General features: G+C 48.6%; 1 protein-coding gene across 1 annotated transcript; it reads right to left on the bottom strand.

Annotated features, from left to right (window-relative positions):
* Nucleotides 1-185: 185 nt before the first annotated feature.
* Nucleotides 186-10,398, bottom strand: LOC134012342 (tricarboxylate transport protein B, mitochondrial-like). The gene is made up of 5 exons (XM_062452133.1): nucleotides 10,023-10,398; nucleotides 3,415-3,522; nucleotides 2,919-3,018; nucleotides 837-975; nucleotides 186-329 (listed from the first exon to the last, which is right to left on the bottom strand). The coding sequence occupies exons 1-5, from the start codon at nucleotides 10,132-10,134 to the stop codon at nucleotides 186-188; spliced, it is 603 nt and encodes a 200-aa protein (XP_062308117.1). The 5' UTR covers nucleotides 10,135-10,398.
* Between the last annotated feature and the right edge of the window lie 1,678 nt (nucleotides 10,399-12,076).

The following is a 12,076-nucleotide window of genomic DNA, read 5'->3' as shown; positions in this document are numbered from 1 at the left end:
GGTAAAAGAGGAAGGAAGGAAGATAAGGGGTTAGGATGGAGAGGGAACAGGGCCAGGGAGACCCCAGGTCATTCCAGGGGTTGTCTGCTGAAGGCATCAGGACATGCACTGCCCCTGTCGGACCAGTAGGTGTCAGCCTACTCCTACTTCAATCTGGCTATCACCCGAGTAGGCGAGTAGCAGCTTTATCTGGATCCTGGTCCCGCCCCACCCCCCCCCCCCCCCTCCCATCTCCATGTCTCACCCTGTGTTCTGATAATCTCTCGGACTCCGTGGAAGAAGCCTTTGTACTTAGGGTTGGCAGAGCTCTGGTCGTGGATAAACTTCACCTGTGGGAGAAATAACATGCGTGTTATGTGAGGAGGAGAGCGTGTGTGTATGAGACTGTGTGCGTGTATGCAATTGTGTGTGTGTGTGTGTGTATGAGTAAGTAGAGAGCATCATCATTGTTGCAGCATTGGAACAGTCACTCAAGGACCTGATAACATATTCATGAGTCCATCTCTCAAGGTAGCGGTCTGTCTAGGAATAATGGACATGACCTCTTAAGGTGCTGCCTCATTCTGTGAAAGGCTGGCCACAATACACCAGGACTCAACAAACTCCTCGAGAAAGCAGTCAGTCAGTGAGAAGCATCAGTCGGTCAGAAGCAGTCAGCCGGGTCAGAAGGCAGTCAGCCAGTGAGAAGCAGTCAGCCGGTCAGAAGCAATCAGTCAGTCGCAGCCAGTGAGAAGCAGTCAGCCAGTGAGAAGCAGTCAGTCGGTCAGAAGCAGTCAGCCAGTGAAAAGCAGTCAGTCGGTCAGAAGCAGTCGTCCGGTCAGCCAGTCAGTTGGTACCTTAATAGTCTCCATGGGGCAGACGACGACAATGGCCTCCATGACTCCGGCGCCCAGCCCACACAGCAGCCCCCGGGTGCTGTCCAGGCGGCCGGACTCATCACGCGCATGGTTACTGAGGAACTCAAACACTCCGAACCTGGGGGGGGAGGGGGGGGGGGGGGAGAGACCTTTTAGAATCTCACTCACAGCAGCACAGTCCTGCATCTCTGCTGATCTCAAGGCAGTACAGGAAGTGCTCAGACAGAGCAGGAAGTGACATGGGCCTTGGGACCGGTGAGTGTCCCTGACTTCACCTGAGACACACACACACACACACACTATCCCCCGGTGTTTCCGTTAAAAGAAGCGGTAGAAAAGTGCACCGCATCAGCATAACAGCGGATGCCCGGCAACCGCTGCCATGAAAGCCAGCCCAGTGTTCCATCTTACCTAAGGGGCGTCGGTGTGTGCGTTTGTCAGTGTGTGCGTGTGTCAGCGTTGCCGTAATCAGTAAGAGGATGCGTCGCCAGAGAGTCGTTCACCAGGAAGGTTATTTATAGATGGAATTGAGTTGTGGCGATGGCATGACATGGCATGATGAGAAGAAGAGGAGAGGATGAGATGAGAAGGAGGAAGGGAGGGGGGCCCAGGGGGAGCAGAGACACGACGACAGTGAGGCGAGACACTGTTGATAAATGCTTCTGTTTCTTCAGTCTAAGCCGAGCCCTCTACTGTAGCTCTGTGGGAACGGCAACTCGTACATCAAGCTTTGAATACCGTTGGCCTATCTTACTGATGCGCTCTCTCTCTCTCTCTCTCTCTCTCTCTCTCTCGCTCTCTGAATAAATACGAATAAGTTACAAAAGAAGATTTTTCAAACATGCTACATCTATTTTGAACGAATGAGCCTTGAAACCGTGTGGTTTCATATCTCACGGTGGCTCAATGCATCACTTGCTGCCAAGTGGCTTTTTGGTCAATAAAAGTGAGTGGAGTGATGCCCTGGGCCCAGGCCAGACTGGCTCTTGTACCATCTCTCTCAGCCAATTAACAGACCGGGGGGGGCGGGGCACTTTATCTTCAGGACACGACGGACGACATTCAGCATCCCGCATTAGAGCTCTTCTACAAGGTTAGCAGGGTACTTTATGATGGAGAAGGAGAGATAGAGGAAGAGAGGAGGGGAGATAGAGTAAGAGGAGGAGAGGAGGGAGATGAGGAAGAGAGGAAGAAGAGGAGAGGAGATGGAGGAAGAGAGGGAGGATCCTGGGTATTTGGGGGAGGCTGGGCGGGAGGGGAGGCAGGGGGAGGATGGTCGGTACAGGAGGGAAAGGAAGGTCAGCTGCACCTCTCCCTCCACCCTTCCCCCCCCCCCCTGTCAACGCTTCCAGGCAATCAGTTAATGGGATGGAGGAGAGAGAGGAGGGGAGGGGGAGGGATGGGAAGGGGGAGGGGACAGAAGACAAAAAGGGGGAGGCACACAAAGACAAGAAAGGGTTTAAATAAAGGGAAGAGGACATAGCAGTGATCTGTATGACTGTCTGTCCGTAGCTAACCTAGCTGACTCTCTGAGTCTCCCCCTCCCTTCATCTCTGATTTATCAGGCTCCTTCTCCCTCCACACGTACACACACACACACACACACACACACACACACACACACACACACACACACACACACACACACACACACACACACACACACACACACACACACACACACACACACAACACACACACACACACACAGTTTCAAAGCAGTTATAATGGGCACACGTTCAGGATTTCTTCTCCAGAACCATTCAGCTCTTCTAACCATTATCCACCCTTCAAAAAGCAGAAATGTCACTCCTGTCTCCTGTGTAATTATGTTATTCTTTCACAAGATGGCATTGTGATGGCAGTGTGTGTGGTGTGTGTGTGTGTGTGTGTGTGTGTGTGTGTGTGTGTGTGTGCGCGTTACAGTATGTATGTGTGTGTGAGCTGAAGGCCAGAGGCTGTCTTTATGCAAGACAGACAGGAGCAGTCAGGCAGGGCAAAGCTGCCACTCAGCCTGTCAGTGTGTGCGTGTGTGCGTGCGTGTGTGTGTGGAACCCATACCTGACAGCTGATTTGGGTATGGATCCATAGAGCAGTGAACTCAGCCCTCTGTACAGCCCTCTGATTCCATGACCCTGGACTGTCTGTTTCACACAGTCCCCTGTCAGAACACACACACGCACACACATGCACACACACGTGCACACACACAGAGCGAGTTAGCCTGACGCAGCAGGTCCAAGGAACATCTGCCTGCAAGACTCATTAGGACAGTCTCACATCCTCAAAGATATCTGTATGTGTGTGTGTGTATGAATCTGTTCTCAGTCAAATAAACAAGCAGGATGACAGCCTGCCAGAATCACTAATGCACCTAGGCATGATGGTAATAGGATAATTAGGTCCAGAGAGAGATGATGGAAAGAAATAGAGAGAGAGAAGAAAGTGGAAGAGAGAGAGAGAGAGAGACAGAAATACAAACTCAACAATGATAGAAACCAAGATATTAAGACAAACAGACTCCCACACACACACACACACACACACACACGCTCACCGATCCCCCTGTATTTGGGTGGGTTGGCCCTCTCGTCCAACTGTAGCTGGGTCTTCACATACTCTGTAGGGAAGGTGATGCAGATCTCTATACCTCCTGCTATGCCACCTGCAACACACACACACACACACACACAGGTTACACCTGGGTGTCACTATCCTGGTGCTGTCTGTCTGTCTGTCTGAGACTGAGGGGGAGAGCGGTGGAGAAAGGGAGGAGGAGAGTAGTGGGAGAGAGGGTGGGGAGGAGGAGGGGAATGAGAATGATCTCATGTGGATAAATCAGCAGCGATGCTCTCCTAACCACAACAGAGGACAGGCCCATAGATCACAGCAACCGTCATCCTCTCAGGTTAGGATTTACACTGCTGTACTCCTCCAGGGGAGAGAGACGGAGGAGAGAGATGGAGAGATGGAGGAGAAAAGAGAGAGAGATGGAGGAGAAGAGAGAGAGAGAGATGGAGGAGAGAAGAGAGAAGAGAGAGAGAGAGAGAGGAGAAGAGAAAGAGAGAGATGGAGGGGAGGGGAGGGGAGAAGAGAGAGAGAGAGAGGAGAGAGAGAGAGAGAGAGAGAGAGAGAGAGAGAGAGGGTTGCAAGGCTGACACTAAATTAAATGATCTGCTTTACCAGAGGGAGGGGCTCTATTACAAAAGAGCCAAGACCTCCATTTGATCAGTGACACACACACACACACACACCACCTCACGCAGATCTGTGTGTGTGTGTGTGTCTGCATCACCAGCCGTCTCCCGAGGTGTTTTCCATGTTGTTAAGGTTGGTTACAGGGGCTGATCTGTGGGCACCTGGCTATGGCAGGATTCTATCAAGCATTCTAGCGAGTCAAGATGTTTACACGATCCAACACACACACACTTCTAATCTCCTAATCCTGGTGGGGTACTCTGTAAGGATCCAGTCAGGAGCCGATCAGATCACATGAGTGCAGCCCTTTGTGTGTGTGTGCCGCATGTATGTGTGTGGCTCGCTGGGGTCTCAGAGACACAGCTACAATGAGCCCATTCACCTCCTACAGCAGTAGCCTGCTACATGAAGCTTGCTGGGTGCCTGTGAGGACTACTGAGTGAGCGAGGGCTGGATACACACACACAATATGTACCTGATATTACAGGAGCTTGTTTGGCTTCCGTTCCATGACATACACGCACGCAAACATACATTACAGTATGTGACCCAACACGCAACGCACGACACGCACTCGCACACATTCTCTCTATTTCACACGTGTTCTACACGTGCACACTCACCACTTAGCCATGAGATAAAAATGGTTCAGGTACAACCATAGCGTAATAGACAGAGAGAGCGACCATTAATCTCCATCTCCTCGATCGTCCACACCTCTCTCTACTGTCCCCCACTCTTATTTTCTCCCCTCTCGCTCTCTCTCTCTCACACACACACACACACACACTCTTTCTCCTTCCCCTCTAAAGCTTTTTCTTTCACACACACATTCTCTTGCTCCCTGTCTTTCTTCCCCCACTTACTCTCCCTCCCTCCCCTCTCTCACACACACACACACACACAACTTTTTGTTCTTTAAATTTACAAGATTCCTCAACCAGACAAACAAGAGAAACACTTCATTCATCAACATGACGTGTTGCTCTCTCCTGTAGTCTCTCTCTCTCTCTTCTACCTCTTTTACTCTCCTTCGCTCCCTCCTTCCTCCATTTCCCTGTTGGCCTCAAACAAGTCATATAATCAATATTTCCATGACGTTAGTGATCAACCAGAGCCCTGCACCCACAACAACACGCATGATTCAGCTGCCAGAACTAATGCTGGAGTTGGATCCTCTCTACAGCGCATAATTGGCTGTCAAAGAAAAACACTGGAATGCACGTACGCACGCACGCACACACACGTGCGCCCTGATGCCCAATTCAGGAGAGGAAGAAAAAGATGTGCCATTGAGAGAGAGTTCATAGACCATCGACGCATTCTTCCTGAGGAGCGTCAAAAAAACATGACGTCCTATCAAATCTACCAGACAGAAACCCTGACATTACCAGTGCCTCTGACCCCCTCTCCCTACCCTCCACCAATCCCCAGCCCCCAGCCTCACACCACCCCCACCAGCACGAGGCAGATTTATAGTTTAATCAACACCCTACCGACTTCACAGCTGTGCCTCTGCTTGAATCACAACCACACACACGAGGGCACAACACTGTTCTTGCATCCCCATGACTCCTTGTTCAAATCAGGGAATCCTTCGAAAGACAGAAACAGAGAGAGACAGACAAACAGAGTGTGTGTGAGAGAGAGAGAGAGGTAGAGAAAGAGAGAGAGAGAGAGGTAGAGAGAGAGAGAGAAAGAGAGAGAGAGAGAGGTAGAGAGAGAGAGGTAGTGAGAGAGAGAGAGAGAGAGAGAGAGAGAGAGAGAGAGAGAGAGAGAGAGAGAGAGAGAGAGAGAGAGAGAGAGAGAGAGAGAGAGAGAGAGAGAGAGAGAGAGAGAGAGAGAGAGAGAGAGAGAGAGAGAGAGAGAGAGAGAGAGAGAGAGAGAGAGAGAGAGAGAGAGAGAGAGAGAGGAGGGGGGGGGGCAGAGTGACAGATGAAGGCCATTCTGGAATACCGTGGGTCCGTCTGCTCATTGAAGTAGGCCTAACGAGCTTGGGGGAACATCTGCTCCACCAACAAACTACTTCCTGTTTCCCTCACACCGTCTGGAGGTGCTGCACACTGTAAACATGTACGAGGAACCCAAACTGTGTTTGTGTACATGGGGCATTTGAACCTGCAACTCTTTGATCTGCGGTCAGACACTCTAACCACTAAGCTCCAGACCAGGCCTGGATCCACGCAGCTCTGCAGTCCTGTTAGATAACACCCGTCCCCTTTGAACCTTAATCCTTTCCAGGCAGGTCTGAGGACACACCTCACACACACACCTTCACACACTCGATACACACTAAAAACACGTGTCCCCCAACATGCTCACATTACAATATACATGGACAACTCTCCGCAAACACACTCTAAACATACTATGAACATTCACACACACACAGGTCACTCTACATACTTAGCAAGAAGACTTCAGCTTCAACACGAGTCATTAATAGATCCTTAATATTTTCTGTTTGCCTCGCCTGCGAGAGATGAAAGGCATAATTAATCTCTTCTTCTGCCTTTTTAAGGTCTGTTCCCTCAACGCAGCGCTACGTTTCATCACAGGAGAGGAGCCCATTAATTTTACATGGAAGTGTTTCTAACTGCCTGGAGCCCTGGGGTGAGATTCTCCCCACATACCTCTGGGAGGACGAGGCTGAGGAACAGGTCTCTCTTGGAAGGTTGTGGACCTGTTACACGGAAGTGGCTCACAGGGAGCCTGTCTGTCTGCATGCCTGACTTCTTACCTGTCTTCCTGTGTGTCTGACTGCCTATGTCTGTCTGCGTGCCTGTCTGTCTGCGTGCCTGTCTTCCTGCCTGGCTTCTTGCCCGTCTGTCTGCCTCTGTCTGACTGTCTTGTCTGCCTGCCTTTCTCTCCAGGGGCCCCTTTCTGATACAACTCCTCAACATACCAAGCCACTTTCAGGACATAACAGAGTTCATGATACCAGAATACCCAGTGAAAGTGGCAGTGAGAGAGAGATGATGGACAGGGTGGGGTTTTGAGTCTTGCTCCCTCAAGCTCTGGTGGTTCGTGAGGAGAGGCCGGGAGAGGAGGGGGGGAAGGGGGGTGTCTACTGTGAGCGGTGTGAGTGAGCGTAAAGGGAACGAGTGCACACTTTGACGAGCCCTCTGAGCCACGGAGGAGACAGCCACTCTGAAAACCTCACACACACACACACACTACGCACACATCTATAAAAGCTGCCACACAACACGGGAACGCACAAACACAGAGCAAATCAAGAGCGGATATCCATTAGAACCTCCCTCCCCCAGGCCACACCAGCAATCAGCTTCTCTCTCACTCGGGCGCGTCCCAGCACCCGGCCTTCCCCATTGGCTGCTGAGCGGGATAAGAAGTGATTGTCTGGGTATGAAATAGAGGACTTCCATTAAGCCGGTTGGAAGAGCCTCAGGGGAAACGACCTCACACACACAGAGCGAGGACGGGCCCTAAACGGGATGAGACCAGGCCCCCTTTGGCATGTCAAATGGGATCTGAAAAGACAGCACGATCTTTCTCCTGATTTCCTCTCTCTGCCCTCTCTCTCTCTCCTCTACTATATCCCTCACTCTATCTGTCTCTCCTCTCCTCTCACTCACTCTCCTATCTATCTCACTCTTCCATGGCTGTTATAGTCCCAGGCCCAAGAAGTATTCTAACCAGGTATTATAACTAACTTCTAAGTATTCTAACCAGTAAGTATTAGGGGCAGAAGCACCTAAGCTCTGTGATTGGCTCAAAGAGGAGGCCGGCTCTGTCAATGGTTCATTGAGGAAGCTTTTCTTGTTGTTTGACCAGAGCCAGAAGGATAAAGACAAGGATACACACTGCCTGCCCAGTTCTGGAGTTATGAATACAGGCAAAGAACAAATGTTGACGCTGGCACACACACACACACTGATCTGCTATACTGTTTGATAGCTCTTGGAGAAGTGCTGGTTAGATTTACCAAGTGTCCGACATGTGTCAGGACCATGCTAGCACCAGACCTGGTGAAACATTGCCTGATTACATCAGATAACAAAGTGTTTTACCTGATTAGGTTTATGGTTGAGTTATAGATCATTACTCAGGACTTGGACCTTAGGAAACCACCTACACTTTCCTAACAGACAGATAGTCCAGAGCAAACTCCTGAGGGTGGCAGAAACACAGAGATATGTTGCAAACGTCATCATGTCACTCAGCCCTCCCCACAGCTCAGCTAGTCTGACTGGTTAGCCTAGCAGGGGAGGAGGAGGAGGAGAGAGGTGGATGGGGCTCCCCAGGACCGGATAAGATAACAGGAGTCAGGAGATCACGACTAACATGGCGTAAACAGCACGTTTACGCAACATGGCCCTCCTGTACATGGTACATGGTACAATCTGTCGAGGTCATGCTTGGTAGGTCGATTGAAGTGGGGTGAGAGCTGATCCACTGTCTTCTTCACCAGGATGAAGAGAACCCTGAAACGTTTCATCGTGAAACATCCCCTCAGTATCTGAAGTTCAGAACTTCAGATATCGTACCTAGTCGTTCTCCTCCCTTTGAGTGTGTTCACAGGGAGTGTTCCCCGGTCTCTCTAAAGGCTGTGGTGGCTGATCACTAGTAGGGCTACAAGATAGAACAACATGTTCATTTAACAGGTCCATTTATCCACAGCGACAGAGACAGATCACACAATGCAATTTGCTTTACCACTGAGCTACACCCAAATGGGAAACCCAAATTGTCAACCCAGACCACGACCATGTAGAGATTGAGTCTTCTTCTGCAGTTGTCTACTACTAATACCCCTCATCGTCGCATTAGTCTGGAACACTGTGGCTGTACAGATCACCATGGCAATCGAGATCCCAGACCGCTGACAGGACACGTATATTAGCAGAAGCTGCACACACTAAGCTAATAACAACCAGTCTGAGATTGGAGTGGGGTGATAATGGGGGGTGGGGGGGTTCAGTCTTGTAGTGACATGGACACTCAGATACATATGTACAGAGGGATATACACAAATAACAATGCACACACGTATACACCCACACACAACTGAATTCTAAATGTGGTTATCTCAACTATAGTAACTAACCGTCTAATTTGCTGCGTCGTGCAGCCCAAAATTCCAAACCTTCTGTTAGCTAACTACGTAAACATGCACCCTGCAGTTAGTCCGTATAATAACGCATGTGTGTTACACTGTCTGGGCCTCGATTAATCATGAACTGCAGCTAAACCCCTCATTCAGTGTTGGCCAAGGCTTGGTGATGAAACAGTCTGAGTCTGTTTCTTGGTAACAGCAGTAATTTCAGTGTTATTGGTTTTCACCGCGCATTGAGAAAGAAACGAAGCACACTCTAAAAATAAGTAAAGTGATGATTTAAGTAAACTCAAAACGCAGAGAAGAACCTATCTGGATTACGCAGCAAAATTCCACGTAAACTCATTTAAATAGTGGTCTCTGACCCGGCCTTGGCCAAGCCAATAGGATGAGACCTGATTAATCAGGTGACACTACAGAAACTGTTGCTTTTACCAATGCCAAGTTAAATACAACTGTTTAGATCTATATGACTTCATGGCAATTTAACGGAATAATCGTATAACAATGTTTCACGAATGTACTAGTAGTCCTATCCTGCGATATATGTGAACTGAGAAATCTGTCTGGTTGGACTGGGTGCAACAATATCATGCGACTGGCACATTCCGTTTACAGCAACATTCTAACCTGCGCCGCGCTCAATCCAGCGCATGACAGCGTTCAAACATGGACGCGCTCACCTCATAGAAGTTGTTCAGCGGTGCATGCAAACGCTGTGTTAACATTGTCACTGTGCGAACGATCGGCTTGTTGTTCTTGACTTTACTCGTGGGCTCGCTTTGTTTGACTGATGTACAATAACATCGTTGTCTTTGAAACGTAACAGTCATCTGTTGCTACAGCCGTGTATGTGTTGGTCTTTGAGAAATCGTTCAAAAACTTACCTGCTAAAATCGCTTTGCCAGGATGAGTTAATTTAGCTTTTCCTCCGGGTGCTGCCGCTGCCAGACACCTTGGTCTATGAAATGGGCTGACGAATTGAGTATTTCCTTGCATCTTACTTAAAAGAATATTTCTATCAAGCCTTAAACGAAAGTCGATCAAAGTACTATTCGAGCTCAAAAAACAAGAACTAGCGCGTCATCAAAACCTTCTTAGTGCCAGAGTTCAAGCATGAGCACGGGTCAGTTCTGCTGAGAGCTGCTGTTTATTGATTAAAGTGACTTGCAAGAATCTCCGCGCTGACTCTCTTCTGGAACCACCGCTGGCTGCCGTGCGTGGAGGGAAAAAAGGCGGCACCCACAGCGGAGAGAGAGAAAGCGAGACGGGTCACTTTTGTTCCACATCAGGAAAAGGGCGGGGCTCTGTTTCAGTCTCTCTCTCTACGTCATGTTTACGTACTTCAGTCGCTTTTAGGTGGAGTTATTGGTTTGAAAAATCGAATTCGACAGGTTGGCAGATCCATAATGTAGGCTAATAGGTAGCCTAGATAGGATATCTAGCAGAAAACCCTGGGAAGTAGCACTTCGGTACCGAACCACGGTAGCACGAGAAATAGTCGGAAAAAGGCGCCTTCTAAAGATCATCAATCAATCTTTAGCCTAGTGACTGTCATTGATAGGTTTCACACAGATCCGTTTATGCAAGTTTATTCAGTCCTCTCTAGCGGCAAATAAAACAGTTAAGTAGAATGTCGAAAAACACAACGAGGAGGGGGTGGTAATATAGTTCAATGGTAGAGCATTTGACAGGTTGGTTCAAAATACCGCCTACTGAATGTCTCTTTGGATATTAACTGAATACATAGTATCAGCCGTGTTGAAAGCTGGTGTGATTTCAAGGAGGGGAGGAATGAACAAAGGATACAATGATGCATTTCAAAAGTATTTAAACGGGGCCAGCCAGTACCGGGGGAAACTCAACCGAGTAGGCTATAGGGGCGTCTTTTCACATTTTCGCAGGAACTATACTTCCCCGTTCAGCAACTCCGTTCAGTGTGTTAACTGTACCCGCTCCCAAGTGAGTCAAGAGACAAAGACGAAGACCAGATGTGTGTGTAAACTTTATTTTCTATCGTTCTGAAAGCATGACTTGTGCAGAGAAATGGGGGTGCTTGCTTGCGCACAGCTAAAATTATGTCGTTTTCTCCATGACAACCCATACAGCGTAGAAACACTCAGGATCCGGAGGACACAGCACACCAATAATCCATATGGTTATTCTAAAACATTCTCATTGGTTGCTGAAACTGAAAGTAAACAAATCTCTAAGTCATTGCTGCTGCAAACGATCGTGCTGAAAACATGGGTTTTATATGTTTTGTACTCGGCCCTTTTTGTATTTTGTCATTTTTCTTACAAAAATTTATATGCTTTTACAACTACAACAATACTCTATAGATAATACATATGGTATGGTATTTCCCACAATATTGAACTTATTTGATTAGTTAGGCTCTCAACATAGCGTCTTAAATAATACATGGTTCTCCATACATTAATGAACGTACTCAGAACCACTGGTACCGGGAAAAGGTAGGTTCTGTTGACCTGTTGTGTTTCAGTAAATGGATCAGCTGATATTCTGTTCCAGTCGGCCAGTGGGTAGTTGGGGGGGGGGGGGGGGGTAAAAGTTTCAGAGGATAGACAGGTGTAGTTTGAGCACAGCATTGAGCACTACATGGACGTACTGGGCCACGTGAAGGGGTTGTGCTCCTAGTTGCAGTGTTAACAGCGTAATATAGCTTGGCAGCACATGCAGACAACAGCAGAAAAACACTTTATCCTCACGCCGTTGTCACCCTGAGTCCAGAACCGTCCAATGTGGTGTACCTCTGAATGACCCATCTAGTGTCCAGGCTTATTTTTGATCGTGTTACCATAGAAGAAGACACGATAGTCAGGCTTGAGTATGATGTTACCATAGAAGAAGACGGGGGTATTCAGGCTTCAGGATTGTGTTACCATAGAAGAAGACAGGGGTTTCAGGTTTGAGTATG

Source organism: Osmerus eperlanus, chromosome 25 (genome assembly GCF_963692335.1).
Source record: "Osmerus eperlanus chromosome 25, fOsmEpe2.1, whole genome shotgun sequence".
Taxonomy (NCBI): domain Eukaryota; kingdom Metazoa; phylum Chordata; class Actinopteri; order Osmeriformes; family Osmeridae; genus Osmerus; species Osmerus eperlanus.
This window is presented reverse-complemented; position numbering and strand designations above follow the sequence as displayed.

Excerpts from the sequence above, each read along its gene's own strand:
- LOC134012342 (XM_062452133.1), bottom strand. The coding sequence starts at position 10,134 with ATGCAAGGAAATACTCAATTCGTCAGCCCATTTCATAGACCAAGGTGT. Across the intron at positions 3,019-3,414 it reads ACCCAAATACAGGGGGATCG|GGGACTGTGTGAAACAGACA; the intron begins GTGAGCGTGTGT and ends GTGTTCTGACAG. Across the intron at positions 330-836 it reads GCCCCATGGAGACTATTAAG|GTGAAGTTTATCCACGACCA; the intron begins GTACCAACTGAC and ends TTTCTCCCACAG.